The sequence below is a fragment of the Muscardinus avellanarius genome (genome assembly GCF_963383645.1).
Source record: "Muscardinus avellanarius genome assembly, chromosome: 3".
Classification (NCBI taxonomy): Eukaryota; Metazoa; Chordata; class Mammalia; order Rodentia; family Gliridae; genus Muscardinus; species Muscardinus avellanarius.
The window spans coordinates 21,156,462-21,176,538 of NC_137788.1; the positions used below are offsets into that span (position 1 = coordinate 21,156,462).

General features: G+C 53.8%; 1 protein-coding gene and 1 pseudogene across 5 annotated transcripts in view; both read left to right on the forward strand.

Annotated features, from left to right (window-relative positions):
- The window catches only part of RPS6KA1 (ribosomal protein S6 kinase A1), a gene marked incomplete at both ends in the record, with an annotated part of 44,061 nt that extends 24,698 nt beyond the window's left edge, over positions 1 to 19,363 (forward strand). For 3 of the 4 annotated variants that reach the window (XM_080691926.1, XM_080691927.1, XM_080691925.1), the window contains 15 exons: positions 758 to 795; positions 1,109 to 1,251; positions 1,872 to 1,942; positions 2,232 to 2,320; positions 3,916 to 3,980; positions 4,180 to 4,282; positions 5,576 to 5,706; positions 7,469 to 7,594; positions 7,776 to 7,865; positions 8,144 to 8,302; positions 15,919 to 16,080; positions 16,210 to 16,286; positions 16,428 to 16,545; positions 18,723 to 18,860; positions 19,241 to 19,363. In XM_080691926.1, the coding sequence (XP_080548052.1) occupies positions 758 to 795; positions 1,109 to 1,251; positions 1,872 to 1,942; positions 2,232 to 2,320; positions 3,916 to 3,980; positions 4,180 to 4,282; positions 5,576 to 5,706; positions 7,469 to 7,594; positions 7,776 to 7,865; positions 8,144 to 8,302; positions 15,919 to 16,080; positions 16,210 to 16,286; positions 16,428 to 16,545; positions 18,723 to 18,860; positions 19,241 to 19,363 (1,633 nt within the window). The remainder of the gene's footprint in view (positions 1 to 757; positions 796 to 1,108; positions 1,252 to 1,871; positions 1,943 to 2,231; positions 2,321 to 3,915; positions 3,981 to 4,179; positions 4,283 to 5,575; positions 5,707 to 7,468; positions 7,595 to 7,775; positions 7,866 to 8,143; positions 8,303 to 15,918; positions 16,081 to 16,209; positions 16,287 to 16,427; positions 16,546 to 18,722; positions 18,861 to 19,240) is intronic. The other variant, XM_080691928.1, reaches the window with a different exon arrangement.
- On the forward strand, positions 14,942 to 15,340 carry LOC308261186 (ATP synthase F(0) complex subunit C1, mitochondrial-like; annotated as a pseudogene). Its single transcript has one exon. The product of its transcript is annotated as an ATP synthase F(0) complex subunit C1, mitochondrial-like (transcript).
- Positions 19,364 to 20,077: the final 714 nt, after the last annotated feature.

Below are 20,077 nucleotides of genomic sequence, written 5' to 3' on the forward strand. Positions count from 1 at the left end.
TTTTTTTTTTTTTTTTTTTTTTTTTGCGGGTCTGGGGATGGAACCCAGGGGCATTCGACCTCGGAGCTAAACCCCCTACCCTATTTTTTATTCTTTATTTTTGAAACCGGGTCTCACTGAGTTGCAGAGGGCCTCACTAAGTAGTAGCTGAGGCTGTCCACGAACCGATCCTCAGGTCTCAGCCTCCGAAATGCTAGGATTACAAGCGTGAGCCACCATGCCCGGCTTAAAGAACATTTCTTGATATGGTCATCTTTAGAATTTTCCTTACTATCTAAATATAGTACCCTCCAATGATAAGTTGGGAGCCAGGGGCAAGTGGTGAGACGGGATGGGACCTGACATCAGAGTTAGGCGCACTTCAAGCTAGGCACGATGGCGCACATCGGTGGTGCCAGTTACTCGGAAGGCTGATGCAGGATTTCTTGGGTCCAGGAATTCCAGGACATTCTGGGCAACATCGTGAGACCCTGTCTCAAAATAAAGAATAAAAAAATAGGGCAGGGAGTGTAGCTCGGAGGTCGAATGCCCCTGGGTTCCATCATCCCCAGAACTGCAAAAAGTAAAAAAAAAATTAAAAAAAAAAAATAAAAATAAAAAAGGCAGCACACCCGTCAGGCACTGCTGTGACCTGGATCTGCCACCCATTCATTAGATGGATTTGGGGCACCTCCCCTGGGCAGGCCAAAGTCCCATCACCGTGTGGTGCTGCTGGACCCCACACAGTGCCTGCTCTGATTCCGCCTCTCTGTTACAGCATCCTTCTGGATGAAGAGGGCCACATCAAGCTCACAGGTGAGTGGGGAGCCCTTGTCTCTCCGGCCCTAGGGGAGGCTAGGAGGAGCTCCTCATAGGTCTCAGCTGAGTGCTATGGCTTTCTTCCTGATATGGAGTGCCAGTTACTTGGGAAGGTCGGGCCTCAGGCTCCAGACTTGCAGCTACCCAGTTTGGAATCCCAGCTGTTTTCCGTGTAACCTCTCTGGGCCTTAGCTTCCTCCCAAGTGTCACGGGTGATGCCCACAGGCCTGTGGACAGGAGAGTTGAGTGTACAGAGCATGGCAGCGAGGAAGCAGGGGTCCTGAAGAGATGGCCCCTGTCCTCGCTGCAGACTTTGGCCTGAGCAAGGAGGCCGTTGACCACGAGAAGAAGGCCTATTCCTTCTGCGGGACAGTGGAGTACATGGCCCCAGAGGTCGTCAACCGCCAGGGCCACACCCACAGCGCAGATTGGTGGTCCTATGGGGTGTTGATGGTGAGTGCCTAGGCAAGCATAAAGGACCCAGCCTGAAGCCCCGGCCTCAGTTTCCCATCCGTATGGTGAGGGGGGTGGTCGTCTCTAAGGGTCTGCACCATCCTCTCACAGCCAAGCTTACCTCATCCTACACGCTACATCCTACAAGCTTACCTCATCCTACACGCTGCTCCAGTTTCTCCTGCCCGGGGCCCCCTAACCGGGCTCTGGGCTTTTCCCAGCCTTGGGCCCCTCGTGTCACCCCTAGTGGTCTGGGATGGTGGAATGGAGAGGGGTAGACCTTCTCCTTCCTCCAGGTGGAGTGGACATGGAGGTCCCATCAGCCAGCAGGAATGCCGGGACTGAGTGGGGCGCAGCAGTGAGCCTGTAATCCCAGCTTCTTAGCTGGCCGAGGCAAGAGGATCACAGTGATGTAACAAGACCCCATCTAGAAATAAAAAGGGCTAGAGATGTAAATCAGAGGTGGATCACTTGCCTAGCAGGCATAAAGTCTTAGATTTGGTCCCCAGCACCACACAAAAAAAAGAAAAAAATCCTGGGACAGGAGCAGGGTGGCCTAGGCAGGAAGAGCAGGGGTGTGGGAGACAGGGATAGAGTGTGAATCGACTCTTATCTTACAGTTTGAGATGCTGACGGGCTCCCTGCCCTTCCAGGGGAAGGACCGGAAGGAGACCATGACCCTGATTTTGAAGTAAGCAGCAGCCCTGTCCTGGTACTGCAGGTACCAATTTGGGGCTAGACTGTTACCCTGCCCTGCCTCCATTGCCCCCATTAGTGAGACAGCTCTGTGGGATAAATGTGCTTTTACTGGCCCCCTCTGCACCCACAGGGCCTGTGGGAGGGACCCTGAGGTCTTTGGGAGGTGAGTTAGGGGTTGGCTTATCTGGGCTCAGCTGGGAGTGAGGTCTGGACGCCGGCAGGGCGGGATGGGGGTCTGCGGTGCGGCTCAGCCCTGATAAGGCCCCCGGGGGCTGTTTCAGGGCAAAGCTAGGCATGCCCCAGTTTCTGAGCACAGAAGCCCAGAGCCTCCTGCGGGCCCTGTTCAAGCGCAATCCTGCCAACCGGCTCGGTAAGCAGCCCCAGCCAGGGGAGGGATGTGGCGGTGGGGAACAGGGTACAGCTGCAGCCTAGGCCATGGGGCCACATCTGGGGCTGAAAGGGGCCGTTGTCCTTTGCGTGCGCAGACAATGCCGCAGGCCGCCCCGCTTACTGGCTCCATGTTTGGTGTTGGTGGGGGTGACCTGTGTGTGGGGGAGGCAGGAACTGAGTCATCTCCACTCCCTCCAAGGACAAGGACAGAGGCCCCCACGCAGCTTCTCCGACAAGGCTGCTGGCCCGTGAGTTCAGGAGGGAGAAGGCACAGGTCCTAGCCCCGGCCGCGTTAGTCCCCACTGCCTGGCACACAGCAGCGAGTCCCATTTATGAGCTACATGACCTGGGTAGGGGACTTTCTTTCTCTCAATGGAGACAATCCCAGGCCAGCTCATGGGGGAGGCTCAGGCAACATGTCTGATTTGTAGTAAGTGTTAAGTACATATCAGCTCGGCCGGCGTGGTGGTGCACGCTTGTAACCCCAGTGCTTGGGAGGCTGAGACAGGAGGATTGCACAATTTCAAAGCCAGCATCAGCTACTTAGTGAGGCTCTCAGCAACTTAGTGAGACCCTGTTTCCAGATAAAGTATAAAAAAAGGTCTGGGAGTAGAGCTGGGAGAAAAGCCCCTGGGTTTCACCCCCAATGCCACAAAAAAAAAAAAGTACCTGTCAGCTTGCATGTTCCTGGGTTCACCTGGACTGTGACCAGCGGTTTTTTTTTTTTTTAATTGATGATGGAAAGCGGTGGCGGTGGTGCACGCTTGTAATCCCCGCGCTTCGGAGGCTGAGACAGGAGGATCGCGCGGGTTCGAAGCCAGCCTCAGCTGGTTTAAGAGACCCTGTTTCCAAATAAAATATAAAATAGGTCTGGGAGTATAGCCTGGAGGTAGAAGGCCCCTGGGTTCCATCCCCAGTACCACCAAAAAAAATAAAAAAAATAAATTGATGATGGACCCAGGGACATTCTACCTCTGAGCCACACCCCCAGCCCGTTTTGAATTTTTTTGTTTTGAAACAGGGTCTTGCTAGGTTGCTGAGAGCCTCACTAAGCTCCTGAGGCTGGTCTTGACCATCTTGTACCTCCAAGAGGGCCCACGCTCCTCCCGCAGGGGGCTGTTGGCAGGCTTGATTCTCTTGTGCCTCTGAGTACCATGACTGGCTTTGTGAGGTCCAGTCCAGGCCCCTGGGGCTGAATGGAGAGACAGCCAAGCTCGCGATAGGATCAGAGGAGCAGATAGGACCTGCCTGGGGAGGGGGCAAGGCCCCTCTGTAGGTCTCAGAAAAAGTTCACCCTCTGTCCTGACTGGCCTTGGACAAGCTGCCTAATCTCTCTGGGGCTTCTTCCTCCCATCAGTGCATTGGAGCCTGATCATCAGAGGCTCCAGAAAGTGGGAGGTACTGACTGGGCTACAGCCCTTGGGGTAATGGCTGGGTGAATCGGGGCAGGGCGAGCCTGTCTCTTCCCTCTGTTCCAGCAGCTGGTCCCAGAGCAGTGTGCAGCCTCTTAGCAGGCAGGGCGGGTGTCTGGGGTCACGCCATCCAGGGGCACACCCCTCATATGGGCTCTTGCAGGCTCCGGCCCCGATGGGGCCGAGGAGATCAAGCGGCATGTCTTCTACTCCACCATCGACTGGAATGTGAGTGCCCATCCACGCTGGGGCTCCGGCCCTGCTGGCCACAGGAAGGGTGGGGGTGCCCAGATGCGGGAGGGTGAGGGGCTGCCCTCAGACAGTCAGGCCTGTCTGCTGGGCAGCGTGGCCCATGCTTCTCCTGCGGGGGGGCTGCTGGCGGGCTGTGGGGCACCGTGGTGACCAGCGCACCCTCCCCACCTCACAGAAGCTGTACCGTCGTGAGATCAAACCCCCCTTCAAGCCAGCCGTGGCTCAGCCTGACGACACCTTCTACTTTGACACCGAGTTCACATCCCGCACTCCCAAGGGTGCGTCCCTCATCTGGTTTGTCTGCCTGCGGCTGGTGCAGGAGGGAAGCGGGGAGCCAGGGGCCATGGCAGGCCGGGGTGTGTGGGTAGAGGGGCGACAATTGTCTGGCTCTGTGGGACTCTTCCGAGTCTCACACTGCCTGGCTCCCACTCCGGAGCTCTGTGGCTTCTTTGTGTATGGGTGAGGGAGTGAGGTGTGGGGGTGGTTAAGGCACAATAGAGAAGTCAGGACCCCTGCCCCAGGCATTGTCAGCCCACTGGGACACTAAACACACCAGGCCCACATTCATGTCAGGGGTAAGGAATCCGGCCTGGCAAAGCCATGGCAGAGATGCCAGGCAGGGGAGGGGGGACAGCGCCCACAGGTCAGGAGCAGGCGTGGGAATCAGCTTCGGCTGCTCTGACTGCTGGGCCTCAGTGTACTCATCAGGAACATGGGCACAGCCACCCACCCACTCTGGTTGCTGCAGGAGCCCAGTGCAGGGGCATCTGGGAAGGAGCTTGGTATAAACCCTAACTTTTTAGCCAGATATTGGCAGGGATGTTGGCTATGAGCTGCCTCTTAGAGCGGCAGGTCTTAGCAAAGGGGAGTAGCTTGCACCCTGCTGACAGGGAGCTTAGCACTGCTCTGACCAGTCTGGCTTATCTCTTCATTTACCTGACAAGTACAAACGGGTCCCCTCTGCGTGCCAGTCTAGTGGGAATGATGCAGAACACGGCAGACCTAGGCCCAGCTTTCACACAGCTCAGCCTGTTGGAAGAGAGGGTCGTTAGGACGAGGGGCTGGAGGAGCAGCGGCGGGCCAGGCTTCTTGGAAGAGAGCATGAGAGCTGAGCGGAGGACGGACAAGTGGATTATCTGGGCAGAGGGTTTGGCGTGTACGATGGCTCCCGGGGAGTCCCATGTGCCAAGCTGAGGAATGGAGGAGAGGAGGCTGAGACCCCAGGGACCTCAGCTGCCACCGAGGAGCTGGGCTTTCTCCAGAGGGCAGGGAGGAGTGTGGGAAGGGTGCAGGCAGCATGGCAGGTGTGTCGTTGGAACCACTGCTGTGGTGACCGTGTGAAGGCGCTCCTAAGGTGCAGCCGAGGCAAGGAAGCCGGGAGCGGCATCCAGCTCAGGCCGTGTGAGGAAGGCTCATGTTCTCTGTGTGACAGGACCCGGCTGGTCTGACCACCTGAAAAGGTGGGCCCGGCACAGGTTCCCACCGGGCCAAGACACCAATGGCCTCCCTGGGCTGGGCTGCCTCAGGGTCCAGGTGGCTCCTCAGGCTCACGGTGCTTCCTACCTCTGCAGATTCCCCAGGCATCCCCCCCAGTGCCGGCGCCCATCAGCTGTTCCGCGGCTTCAGCTTCGTGGCCACCGGCCTGATGGAGGATGACAGCAAGCCTCGGGCCACACAGGCCCCCCTGCACTCGGTGGTACAGGTGAGGGCGTGGGCTGCTGCTCGGTTGTCCTTTCCCACCCAGAAGACCCAAGGCAGAATAGCCACGGATACAGTGGTGGAGACTGGGGCTTGGTCAAACCCTGATGGCACCCTGGGTCCATAGGACTTGCAGCTCCTCGACTGTCACTTTCCGAATTTGTAAAATGGGGCTGACAGTGCCTGCCTTACATGGTGGCCCTGATAACTCTGCGAAGACACAGAGATAACTAGGCAAGTGCCAGGGGTGGAGTGTGGGAGCGGCTGTTGCATCCCTAATGGGACTGGCTGGCAGGGGCTTTGTGTCCTCAGACTTGTCTCATTTGTACACTGCACTGCTCCATGGAAAGTTGCTGTGTGGTGCGCAGGCTTATAAACCCGCACTCGGGGGCTGAGACAGGAGAAGCGCAGTTCACGGACAGCCTCAGCTACTTAGTGAGGCCCTTTGCAACTCAGTGAGACCCTGTTTCAAAATAAAGAATCAAAAATAGGCTAGAGGTATAGCTTAGAGGTAGAATGCACCTGGGTTCCATCCCTAGTACCGCAAAAGAAAGAAAAGGAAGGAAGGAAGGAAGGAAGGAAGGAAGGAAGGAAGGAAGGAGAAAATTGAGAGTCAGAAATGTAGACTCCAGGCCAGACACAGTGATATGTGCCTGAAATCCCAGCTATTCAGGAGACTGAGGCAGAGGATCACAGGTTCAAGGCCAGCCTGTGCAACTTAGTATGACCCTGTCTCAAAATAAAACAGAAGCTAGGTGTGGTAGTGCACACCTGTAATCCTAGTACTTGGGAGGCTGAGACAGGAGGATCGCAAATTCAAGGACAGTCTTAGCAAGTTGAAAGTTGAGACTCTTATCAACCTAGTGAGACTGTTTCAAAATAAAAATAAAATAGGGCGAGGGTGTAGCTGAGTAGAGATTCAATCCCCAGTAAAACACACACACACACACACACACACACACACACACACACACACACACACACACACACACCTCCCACCTCCACCCCCAGTCTGGATAGGAGGACTCTAGGTACAAACCAAGGCTGTCCCCAGGACCTGTGCCGTCTGGTGGAAGTCTTTGGATTTACATCTGGCTCATGGCACACGCAAAGTACCATCCAAGCACTTGCTGTTTTTCTCTCAGAAACTTTGACCCCCTGCGAGATGGTCCCTGGCCCCCATTGGCGGCAGAGCCTGCGCCCAGCTCAGGCCTCCACACCCTCCCGGGTTTCTCAGAGCCACACCTCTCCAAGTGTGTGTTGTTGACTTTCTTGCCTCCCCCTCCACTACCCCATGTCTACAGACTGCACCCTGGGCCACTGAGAGCCTGCAGGTGTGCTCATCATAAAAACCACAACACTAGCTGGGCGTGGTGGCGCACGCTTGTAATCCCCGCGCGCTTGGGAGGCTGAGACAAGAGGATCGCACAGGTTCAAAGCCAGCCTCAGCTACTTAGTGAGGCTCTCAGCAACTTAGTGAGACTCTGTTTCTAAATAAAATATAAAATAAGTCTGGGAGTATGGCCCAGAGATAGAAAGCCCCTGGGTTTCACCCCCCCGTACCACAAACAAAAAACAAACAAAAAAAAAACCTAGAACACTGAGGCTCAGAGAGAGGCAGAGTCTTGCCTGTGGTCACACAGCTGGCACTAGCCCAGGCCTCCTGGCTCCCTCCCTATACCATCTCCACCAAGCAAAGGCCCTGTGGTGATGACGACTCCAGCACTCTGTAGCCGAGCTCAGCTCCACCCCTCCGTCCCCTGCAGCAACTCCACGGGAAGAACCTGGTGTTCAGTGATGGCTACGTGGTCAAGGAGACAATCGGTGTGGGCTCCTACTCTGTGTGCAAGCGCTGTGTCCACAAGGCCACCAACACGGAGTACGCTGTCAAGGTGGGCCTCCGGGCGGGGTGTGGCCGGCTAGCTGCAGTCCTTGGGGCAGAGGAGGGGTCTGATGCCCTGTGCATGGGTGAGAGGTGAGACCGCCAGGCCTTGCAGTGCGGCTCTGTGGCTGCAGGGAGAGAGGGAGGCCTGGGGTTTCCCCGAGGCTGCTATGCACACCCACTTACTTCAGGTCATCGACAAGAGCAAGCGGGATCCCTCAGAAGAGATCGAGATTCTTCTGCGGTACGGACAGCACCCCAACATCATCACCCTGAAAGATGTGAGTGGGGGTCCTTGAGGCGGGGGCGGGGGCTGGGCACTCGGGGAGGCCGCACCTTTGACCTTGATCCTCCTCAGTGCTCATGGGGAGTGGCGGGGGCCTGGCTTTCTGCCTGTGGAGGACCGGGGCCAGCACCCCCAGGAGCCGAGAGGGTGAAGCCGGGGCCACCAGAGCAGAACCTGTGCCCGGGGCTCCTGTCATGCGCCCCCATCCGAGCTGGCGACTGTGGGCCCGGCCTGGCGCTGGGGAGACAGGCCTGATGCTGAGGTCTCCGTCAGGTGTACGACGACGGCAAGCACGTGTACCTGGTGACAGAGCTGATGCGGGGCGGGGAGCTGCTGGACAAGATCCTGCGGCAGAAGTTCTTCTCGGAGCGGGAGGCCAGCTGCGTCCTGCACACCATCGGCAAGACCGTGGAGTACCTGCACTCGCAGGGCGTGAGTCGGGTGGGCGGGCACTAGCGACAGGTGTGCAGGTGGGTGATGATGGCCACACAGCAGGGTCGGCCTTTCTTGTTGCACATGGCAGGCAAGCTAGGTGGCTCTAGGCTAAGGCGCAGAGCGGCAAGGCACCCAGGTTCCTGGTGGTGGCTAGTGTGCATTGTTTTCTGGGTAAATTGATCTTTTGGGGTGCTTTTTTATTTTCAGTACTAGGGATTGAACCCAATGGCATTAGGGATTGAACCCAATGGCATTCTACTTCCAAGCTATACCTCCATCCCTGTTTTTATTCTTTATTTTGCAACAGGGTCTCACTAAGTAGCTGAGGCTGGCCACAAGCCTGCGATCCTCCTGTCTCAGCCTCCTAAATACAAGGATTACAAGTGTATGCCTCTACACCCGGCCTTGGGGAGCTTCTAATCTGAAAATGTGGAGAACGTAGGCTCTAGAGCTGGGTGTGGTGGCAAAAGACTGTTACCCCACTACTTGAGAGACTGAGACAGGAGGAGCACAGGTTGGAGGCCAGCATGCGGTAATTTAGTGAGACGCTGTTTCAAAGTAAAAAATAGGCCAGGCGTGATAGTGCACATGTGTAATCCCAGTCCTTGGGGAGGCTGAGGCAGGAGGATCACAGGTTCATAGCCAGCCTCAGCAGAACAAGGTCCCTTGGCATCTTAGTGAGATCTTTTTCAAAATAAAAAATAAACTTGTAATCTCCACTTAAAATCCCAGTACTTGTGAGGCTGAAACAGGAGGATCACGGAGGTTCAGAGTGAGCCTCAGCAATTTAGTGATGCTCTCAGCAACTTAGACCCTGTTTCCAAATTAAAAATAAAATATGGCTGGGGGTGCAGCTTGGAGGCAGAATGCCCCAGGGTTCAGTCCCCAATACCACAAAAATAAAAAAATAAAATAGATCTAGAGTGTAGATCAGAGGTAGAACTCCCCTGGATGTAATCACTAATACTACACACAAAATAATAATAATAATAATAATAATAATAATAATGAAATTAAAAATAGGGTTGGGGGTATAGCTTGGAGGTAGAATGCCCCTGGGGTAAATACGCAGTACTACATCAAAAAATAAAAGAATGAAGCCGGGTGTGGTGGTGCACACGTGTAATCCCAGTGCTTGGGAGGCCAAGACAGGAGGATCGCACAGGTTCGAAGCCAGCCTCAGCTACTTAGTGAGGCTCTCAGCAACTTAGTGAGACCCTTTTGCCAAATAAAGTATAAAATAGGTCTGGGAGTATAGCCCAGGTGCTAATAATAATAATAATAATAATAATAATAATAATAATAATATAATGTAAAGAACATAGGCTTACAGCCCAGCATGGTGACATGCACCTGAAATACTAGTACCTGAGAGGCTGAGACAGGAGGATTGTAGGTTCGAGGCCGGCCTCAGAAATTTAACAACTCTATTTCAAAAATTAAAAAATAAATATATAAATAAAGGGCTGGAGTTGCAGCTTGGAGGTATAATGCCCTTGGGTTCAATCCTCAGTACTAAACAAATGGTTGTATTTGAATTTATATTTTTTGCGGTACTGGGGATGGAACTCAGGGGCATTCTACCTCTGAACTACCCCTCCAGCTCTATTTTTTAGTCTTTTATTTTTTGAAACAAGTTCTCACTAAGTTGCGAAGGGCCCTGCTAAGTAGCTGAGGCTGTTGCACCTCCATCCTCTGGTTTCCACCTCCCAAATACTGGAATTACAAGTGTGCACCACCACACCCAGCCTTTTTTCTTTATTTTGAAACAAGGTCTCACTAAGTTGTAGAGGGTCTCACTAAGTAGCTGGGGCTGGTGACAAACCACGATCCTCCAGTCTCAGCCTCCCAAGTATTGGGATTACAAGCGTGCGCCACTACGGCCGGCTTTTTTTTTTTTTTTTTTTTTTTTTTTTTTAATGTGGAACTGGGGATTGCGCCCAGGGACATTCTACCTCTGAGCTACACCCCCCAGACTTTTTGTTTTGAAACAGATCTCACTAAGTTGTGGAGGGTCTCCCTAAGTTGTTGAGGCTGGCCTTAAGCCTGTGATCCTCCTGTCTCTGCCTCCCAAGTACTGGGTTTACAGGCATGCACCACCATGCCAGGCTTGGCTTCTGGTCTTACCTGCGCACATGGTTGGGAAAGCACCTCTCCTCTCTGGACCCCTTCATCTTTGGCAGACCTGTGATAGCTGCCCCCACAGGGTGATTGTGAGGTGTAACAAGGTGCTACTTCACTGGGAAGGCAGCATGTCCAGGGCGGGCCAGGCAGAAACAGCACAGGAATGGTACCAGGGAGATGGCACCTAACCAAACGTGCAAAACTGCGAAGAATAACCAGCCCCCGACTGCTCATCGCCCAAATTCAAGCACTGTCCACACTGGCACCATCACTCACACTGTAGTCTCAGCACTCGGGAGGCTGAGGCAGGAGGATCACATGAGCCCAGGACTTGAAGAACAACCTAGGTAGCTGAGCGTGGTGGCACACATCTGTAATACCAGTACTGGGGAGGCTGATACCAGAGAATTGCAAGTTCGAGGCCAGCCTCAGCAACTTAGCAAGACCTTCAATAACCTAGCAAAATCCTGTTTCAAAATAACAAATAAGAAGCCGGTCGTGATGGCGCACGCTTGTAATCCCTGCACTTGGGAGGCTGAGACAGGAGGATCGCACGGGTTCGAAGCCAGCCTCAGCTACTTAGTGAGGCTTTCAGCAACTTAGTGAGACCCTGTTTCCAAATAAAATAGAAAATGGGTCTGGGAATATAGCCCGGAAGTAGAAAGCCTCTGGGTTCCACCCCCAGTACCACCAAAAAATAAAAATAAAAAAATAACAAATAACAAATAAAATAGGGCTGGGGGGTGTAGCTCAGAGGTAGAATGCCCCTGGGTTTAATTCCCAGTGCCACACATACAAAAAAAGAGAAGAAAAAAAAAAGATCAACCTGGGCAACAGAGCGTGATTCCTATCTCAAAAACCAGAAATGTCAGTTGGGTGGCTCTTGTCTATAACTCCCAGTACTTGGGAGGTTGAGATCTAAAGATCACAGGTTTGAGGCAGCCTCCGCTACTTAGTGAGGCCATTTGCAACTCAGTGAGACCCTGTTTCAAAATAAAACAGGCTAGAAGCCGGGCGTAGTGATGCACGCTTGTAATCCCAGCATTCGGGAGGCTGAGACAGCAGGATCGCAGGTTTGCGGACAGCTCCAGCTACTTAGGCCCTCCGCAACTCAGTGAGACCCTGTTTCAAAACAAAGAACTAAAAAATGGGGCTGGGGGTGTAACTCAGAGGTAGAGTGCTCCTGGGCTCAATCCCCAGTGCCTCAAAATAAAATAACTCGTAGGCTATAGGTGTCACTCAGCTAGAATGCCCCTGGGTTCAGCCTCCAGTACAAAAAACAAAAGGTGGGGCTGAGAAAAGGTTGAGAGGGCCGATGTCAGGGACCCAAGAATCATGTAGAATATGCGGCCATCATGGGCCATGGACTTCAAGGAATCCCAGCTGTCTTTGTCTGGGCCAGCTCATGCCCGGGAGGACTGGGGAAGACGCTAGGAAGGGGCTCATTGTGACGATGTTTGGCTGTCGGCACCTGATTCCATGTATTCATTACTGGGGAAATCATAATGTGATTGCACATCCGTAAATGCGGTTGCCCCTCCACCAGGCTCCACATGCTTATAGCGCCTGAGTTGGGTTCAAGTATTTAATTTTTATTGATTGATTGGTATGAGGGCTTGAATTTGGGATTATCTTTTTGTTGTTGTTGCTTTTACGGCACTGGGGATGGAACCTAGGGGCATTCTACCTCCCAGCTACACCGCCACCCCTTTTTATTTTTACTTTGAAATAGCGTCTCTCTAGGCTGATGAGTCTCACTATTTGCTGAGGCTGTCCTAAAACTTGCGACTCTCCCGTCTCAGCCTCCCAAGTACTGGGATCGTAGGCGTGCACCATCGCACCCGGCCGAACCCAAGAGGATTCTACCTCTGAGCTCTGCCCTGGTCCTCATTCATTCTTTCAGTTCTTCTTTTGGTACTGGGGATTAGTCTTAGGGGCATCCTACCTCTGAGCTATACCCCAGATCTTTTTATTTCTTATTTGGCTGAGGCTGGCTAGGAACCTGCGATTCTCCTGGCTCAGTCTCCTAAGTACTGGGAATACAAGTGTGCATCACCATACCCGGCTTTAAAGCTTGTTTTCAACAAAAGCTTCTAGCCTCCCTTTTGTATGTAAGCACCAGCTCCTCTTTTGCACACGTGCACGCACGCGCGCACACACACACACACAAACACACACACACACACTTTTTTCTTTTGCGGGTCTGGGGATGGAACCCAAGGGCATTTGACCTCTGAACTACAACCCCTGTTTTTTATTCTTTATTTTGAAACGGTCTCACTGAGTTGCAGAGGGCCTCACTAAGTAGCTGAGGCTGTCCGCAAACCACGATCCTCCGGTCTCAGCCTCCCGAATGCTGGGATTACAAGCGTGCGCCACCACGCCCAGCTTTCTTTTGCACGTATATTTGCGTTGATGTTCTAAGTTTGGCTTTTTTTGTGTGTGTGTGGTACTGGGTAATGAACCCAGGGGCATTCTACCTTTGAGACGCACCCCCCAGCCCAATTTTTAAAAATTATTTTGAAAAACAGGGTCTTGCTAGATTGATGAGAGTCTTACTACTTGCTGAGGCCAGCCTCATACCTTTGATCCTCCTGCCTCAGCCTCCCAAGTTCAGGGATTACAGGTGTGCATCACCACACCCAGCTTGGCATTCTGCTACAAAACAATCAGCACAGAACAAAACAGAAAACAAAAGGCCGAGGCTGTTCCTCCGCCACGCACATCCCGCGCGGGTGCAGTTGCTTCCTCCTGCGTCGCGCATGTGAGCGCTCGGCCGTGTAGCCCGGCAGTGGTCCCCGGTGAGGACATCCCCCTCCCCAGGATCCTCATCTGATGGTTTCATCCTTCAGGTTCTCTGTCTGAATTGATGGTCTCATTAGAGTGCAGAAATGGCTCTGATTAGGAGGAATTGTTTTACAAAAAGAAACTTTACCTCATGACCAAAGCTTTAATTTGGTTAGCACATGTGTTTTTAATGGTCTTGTTTGAAGTGGCTTGGGTTTCTGAAATGGCCAGTGTAAACAGACTAATATTTAAACATGTCAGATCAGAGGGTAAATGTGTTTTCTTTTCTTGTTTTGCTTTCAAGTGAGTACTAGTTAAAGTTACCCCCAGGAGAGTTTAGTCCACCAAGCTGAGCCCGACAGTTACCAGTGGGGCACCTGGCGCTCAGAGCAGGGGAGAACTTTTTTTTTTCTTTGGTATCGGGGATGGAACCCAGGGGCATTCTACCTCCAAACTTCACCCCTAGCCCTATATTTTATTCTTTATTTTGAAACAAGTTCTCACTGAGTTGCAAAAGGCCTCACTTAGTTATCTGAGGCTATCCGCGGTCCTCCTGTCTCAGCCTCCCAAATGCTGGGATTACAAACGTGCGCCACCAGGCCTGACTTATAAATATATTTGAAATATGCCTCCAGCCCTTTTTGTTGTTGTTGTTTTGAAACAGGGTCTTGTCAGGTTGCTGAGTCTTGATGTGCACCTGAGGCTGGCTGCAAACTACAGTCTTCCTGGCTCAGCCTCCTAAGCACTGGGATTTTAAGTGCGCACCATCATATCTGGCTCATAGATGATTTAACCAGTAGTTACCCTCATGTGCTATATAAAGCCAGAATTACCGGACATGGTGGCACATGCCTGTAAGCCCAGTACTTAGGAGGCCAACAGGAGGATCACTGGTTGGAGGCTAGCCTCAGCCATTAAGGGAGACTGTTTCAAAATAAAAAGCTGGGTGTGGTAGCTCACATTTGTAATACCAGTACTTGGGAGGATGAAATAGGAGAATTGCAGATTGTCAGCCAACCTCAGCTACTTAGTGACTGAGACCCTGTTTCAAAATAAAGGGTAAAAAATAGGGCTGGGAAGCCAGGGGTGGTGGCACACGCTTTTAATCCCAGTGCTTTGGAGGGTGAGACAGGAGGATTGTGGTTCACAGACAGCCTCAGCTACTTAATGAGGTCCTCCACACATTAGTGAGACTTTGTTTCAAAATAAAGACTAGAAAATAGGGCTGAGGGTATAGCTCGAAGGTAGAATGCACCTGGGTCCCATTCCCAGTGCTAAGAAAAACAAAAGAGAGAAAATTGGGCTTGGGGGGGGGTGTATAGCACAAGAGGTAGAATGCCCCCGGCTCAATCCCCAATACCACAAAATAAATAAACAAATGAACTATATAAAATAAAATAAAAAGGGAACCGGGTGTGGTGATGTACACTTGTAATCCCAGTACTTAGGAGGTTGAGATAGGAGGATCACAGGTTCACAGACAGCCTCAGCTACCTCGTAAGGTCCTCTGCAACTTAGTGAGTTCCTGTTTCAAATTAAAGAATAAAAAATAAGCCGGGCTTGGTGGCGCACGCTTGTAATCCCAGCATTTGGGAGGCTGAGACCGGAGGATCGTGGTTCGCAGACAGCCTCAGCTACTTAGTGAGGCCCTCCGTGACTTAGCGAGACCCTTTTTCAAAAAATAAAGAATAAGAGACCAAGGGCTAAAGCTGAGAGACTGAAAGAATGCAGACCACTGCACTTCTCATTTCTCCGGCTCTGATCCACTGTTGTACCGGGGTCTACTCAGGCCCGTGTCTGCCTCCTTTCTGAGTAAACTAGAGGAGCCATCTAAACAGCCTTCCTGCAGCAGCTCCCACTGCAGGTGGCCAGGCGGGAGTTCCAGGCCAGTGCTGTCTCCCGGGACATTGACACAGCAGCCAAGCTTATCGGTGCTGGGGCCGCCACAGTCGGTGTGGCTGGATCGGGAGCTGGTTTCGGAACGGTGTTGGGCACCTTGATCATTGGCTATGCCAGGAACCCGTCCCTCAAGCAGCAGCTCTTCTCCTATGGGGCTTTGCCCTGTCTGAGGCCATGGGGCTCTTCTGTTTGATGGTCGCCTGCCTCATCCTCTTCGCCATGTGAGGCTCCGTGGGGTCTCCCACCTGTCCCTGCTGCTTCGACTCCATGCTGTCCCTGGTGCTGGAGTGTGCTAAGCTTTACCATTAAATACAACATTTCTCTAAACCCCCCAAAAAATATTTAAAAAAAAAGAATAAAAATCGGGCAGGGGATGTAGCTTGGAGGTCGATTGCCCCTGGGTTCCATCCCCAGACCCGCAAAAAAAAAAGAGAGAGAGAGAGAAAGAAAGAATAAAAAATAGAGTTGGGGGTGGAGCTCAGAAGTAGAATGCTCCTGGATTTAATCCTTTGTACTGCAAAAAATGAAATAAAATAATAAAAATAAAAAGGGCTGAGGGTATAGCCCCCAAGTGCCCCTGGGTTCAGTCCTCAAGACCAAAAAAAAAGAAAAAAAAAATTGCAGGTGCCTGTAAGCATCTGTGTAGCGATCCCAGGAAGGCCGTGACCCTGCTGTGGGCCCCATTTCTCCCCTTCCCCCTGCTCTCAGGTGCGAGGTCTTTCCCTGTCCTTGCAACTTTCTCACCCCCGGCGTGACCCGGCCCACTGGCGGCCTCCAGGACTGACCAGCCCTCTCTGCCCCAGGTTGTGCACAGGGACCTCAAGCCCAGCAACATCCTGTACGTGGACGAGTCTGGGAACCCCGAGTGCCTGCGCATCTGTGACTTCGGCTTCGCCAAACAGCTGCGGGCCGAGAACGGGCTCCTCATGACGCCCTGCTACACCGCCAACTTCGTGGCACCTGAGGTGAGCAGGCCGTGGGGAGAAGCCGGCCACCTGCGCCCTGGGGCCCCAGTGTCCGTGACGCGGAGCCCAGGGCTGGGGAGCACCTGGTCGCTGCCCCTGCCTCTCAGACTGCCCTGTACCACCTGCCAGGTGCTGAAGCGCCAGGGCTATGACGAGGGCTGCGACGTCTGGAGCCTGGGCGTGCTGCTGTACACCATGCTGGCGGGGTGAGTGCCTGGGAGGAGCCCGGCCCTCTCTTCAGGAGCTCCCCTTGGAGCAGAGTCAGGGGAGGAGACGGCCTCCCACCCACCCCGGTCCCCAGGACGGAGGCCAGACGCCGTATCCAGGCTGTGTGGGCTTTTCTCCAGATACACTCCATTTGCAAACGGGCCCAGCGACACGCCGGAGGAGATCCTGACGCGGATCGGCAGCGGGAGGTTCACCCTCAGTGGGGGTAACTGGAATACAGTGTCAGAGACAGCCAAGGTGAGCTGCGTGCTTGTGTGTGTGTGTTTTTTGCTACGGGTGGAACCCAGGGGCTTTCTATCTCCAAGCTACACCCAACCCTATTTTATTTTTTATTTACAAAGTCTCACTGAATTGCTAAGGGCCTCGCTCCATCGGTGAAGCTGGCTTCAGACCGGCAATGTGAGCCTCCAAAGCACTGGGGTCACAGGCGTGCACCACCACGCCTGGCTCTGTCCCTGCGCTTTATTTCAGTCCGTGCACTTGTCACCTGCAGTCTTGGCTCTCCCAAGTGGGATGTTCCCCAAATCCCCATTGCTCTGCTCTGCGTAGACGATCCCTAGGCAGATCAGCCCCCTGTTTATCGGGGTTTCTTGGTGGTCGCCATTCACTGGCCCCCGTACATAGTGGGCTCTGATGGGGACAGAGGGTTGGGAAACTGAGCTGGGAGATGCCCGCCCGCGCACAGGGCACAGGCCATGGGGTGCGGAGCAGAGCCGCTGTCCGTGCTGCGCAGAGGGCCCTCGGGGAAGGGAGCACTTGAGTTTTTAACATTGGCAACAGTTTCTGGGCAGTGGGAACCTCCGTGCCAAACAAGGATTGAGCCCTTCATGTCCAGAACTTCATGTCCAGCCTGGGGGGCAGGTGCTGTTAGCTCTTCTTAGGGGAAAGCAAGGCCCATCGAGTTGAAGTGACTCCCCCAGCCCGGGCACTCGGCCACGAGTGGAGGAGTCTTGTTTGACGTGAATCTGCCTGACCTCAACCCTTGGGCTCTTCTCACTCTCCCATGTGGCTTTCCAAAGGAGGAGAGAGTCAGGCATGGTGGCGCACACCTGCGATCCCAGTACTTGGGAAGCTGAGACCGGAGGATCTCAAGCTTGAGGGCAGCCTCAGCAATTTATTTATTTATTTATTTTTATTTATTTATTTTTTTTGTGGTACTGGGAGTGGAACCCAGAGGCTTTCTACCTCTGGGCTATACTCCCAGACCTGTTTTATATTTTATTTGGAAACAGGGTCTCACTAAGTTGCTGAGAGCCTCACTAAGTAGCTGAGGCTGGCTTTGAACCTGTGTGATCCTCCTGTCTCAGCCTCCCAAGTGCAGGGATTACAAGCGTGCGCCACCATGCCAGGCTCAGCCTCAGCAATTTAGCAAGACCCTTGGCAACTTAGTGAGATCCTGTTTCAATATAAAAAATAAAGTGGAAGCCGGGCCTGGTGGCACATGCTTGTAATCCCGGCATTTGGGAGGTGGAGACCCAGAGGATAGTGGTTTGCAGACAGACTCAGATACTAGGGAGGCTCTTTGCAACTCAGTGAGACTCTGTTTCAAAAATAAAAAGACTAGCCAGGCGTGGTGGCACACCCTTGTAATCCAGTACTTGGGAGCCTGAGACAGGAGGATCACACAGGTTCAAAGCCAGCCTCAGCTACTTAGTGAGGCTCTCAGCAGCTTTAGTGAGACCCTGTTTCCAAATAAAATACAAAATAGGTCTGGGAGTATAGCCCAAAGGTAGAAAGCCTCTGGGTTCTATCCCCAGCACCACACCCACACACACACAAAAGACTAAAAAATAGGGCTGGGGGTGTAACTCGGAGGTACAGTGCCCCTGGGTTCCATCACCAGCATGACAAAAATAAATAAATAAATAAATATACTAAAAAATAGGGCTGGGGGTATAGCTCAGAGGTAGAATGCCCCTGGGTTCTAGCCCCAGTACTGCAAAAATAAAGTGGAACTGAGGGTATAGCTCAGAGACAGAATGCCCCTACTTTCAGATTTAAAAGGTCTGGGGAAAGCCAGGCATGGTGGCGCATGCTTGTAATCCCAGTGCTTGGAGGCTGAGACAGGAGGGTTGCTCAGATTCGAAGCCAGCCTCAGCTGGCATAAGAGACCCTGTTTCCAAATAAAATATAAAATAGGTCTGGGAGGGTAGCCCGGAGGTAGAAGGAAGGCCCCTGGGTTTCATTCCCAGTACCACAGAGAGGGGGGGGGGGAGACAGGGACGGGTGTCCTGGAAGTCCCTGGAGAGCGGAGGCCCCCAGAGGGAAAGCTCTGCTGGGAGGAGCGAGGTTGCAAGGGCCAGCTCCAGATTCTTGCAGGAGATGGCGGGACGTGGTTGCCTTCCATTCCCCATCAGTAGGATGTAACTGCTCCCCTCTGCCCCTCTCACTGCCCCTTCGCCACTCTCTCCCAGGACCTGGTGTCCAAGATGCTGCATGTGGACCCCCACCAGCGCCTCACAGCCAAGCAGGTCCTGCAGCACCCATGGATCACCCAGAAAGACAAGCTCCCCCAGAGCCAGCTGTCCCACCAGGACCTGCAGCTTGTGAAGGTACCCGCCCCGCCACAGGCTGCCGGGCATCGCAGGGCAGGCAGGGGTCAGGGCAGGCTGGCATGCACAGGGACTCGGGGTGGGACAGAGGAGATCCCATGTCTATGCTGGGGACCAAGAGGTAGGACAGAGGACAGAAGACACAGCCCTTCCCGCAGGAAGCCCAGCTTGGCATGTGGCAGTGTCGGGCTCTCCCGGCTCCCGGGGGAGGGGTGGGGCGCAGCTGCTCACCTCTGAGGCCTCCAGTCTGAGAAGGAAGGCTTGACCCATGATTGTGCAGGGCCACCAAGGCTGGGAACAGTGGGCCGCTGGAAGGGGCTGGCCTGGCACACGCCCCTCACCCCTCACTGCCTACCCCTGACTTCTCCCTGCTCTCCCAGGGCGCCATGGCAGCCACGTACTCCGCACTCAACAGCTCCAAGCCCACCCCGCAGCTCAAGCCCATCGAGTCATCTATCCTGGCACAGCGGCGGGTGAGGAAGCTGCCGTCCACCACCCTGTGAGGGTCTGGGCTCCAGGAGCAGTGTCCTCCCCAGGGGGAGCAGGCCCACGTCATGGCCAGAGCCAGCTGGAGCCTCGGGGGTCCTGGAAGGCGCTGGCCGGGCACCCGCGGCAAGGGTGTGAGAAGTGCCTTCTCCTGCCCCGACGGACTCCTCAGCCCAGGCTCCGCCGATTGAGATCAACTCACTGTACAAACTCTTGTTTTTAAAGGAAAAAAGGCATCAAGCACCATGGATTTTTGCAAGGTCCATTTGCCTTTCTGAGAGCAGAAGTAGCCATGCCGCCCCAGAGGGGGCTCTGAGCCGTGCCGAGGCTCGCTGTGGCGGACGCTCCTTCGAGCAGCTTTAGGCCCTGTTGCAGGGACCCCACGATTAACCACCTGGAGCCGCCTGCACACACCTCCCCGGCAGCCCAGCATCGCCTCTCAGGGCCACTGGCCGCTCAGCAGAACTCACGCTGCCCCAGCCAGCTCCCTTTCCGTTCTGTTCCGCTGGGGATGCAGAGCTACCTTCTGCTAGAGCAGAGGACCCACCTGCTGGCCCCCCGCAGCCCACCGTGGCCCGCAGTCAGGTTGGGCAACCCCAGGGAGAGGATGCAGGGAGCACTTTTTGGCGGACTCATGTGGGGCCTGGGCCTGGACAGAGCTCATAGGAGGCCGGGCCGGCCACAGGGCAGGGGCTTTTTTCCTCAGCTGGTAACTCAGGGTTCATCTGTCC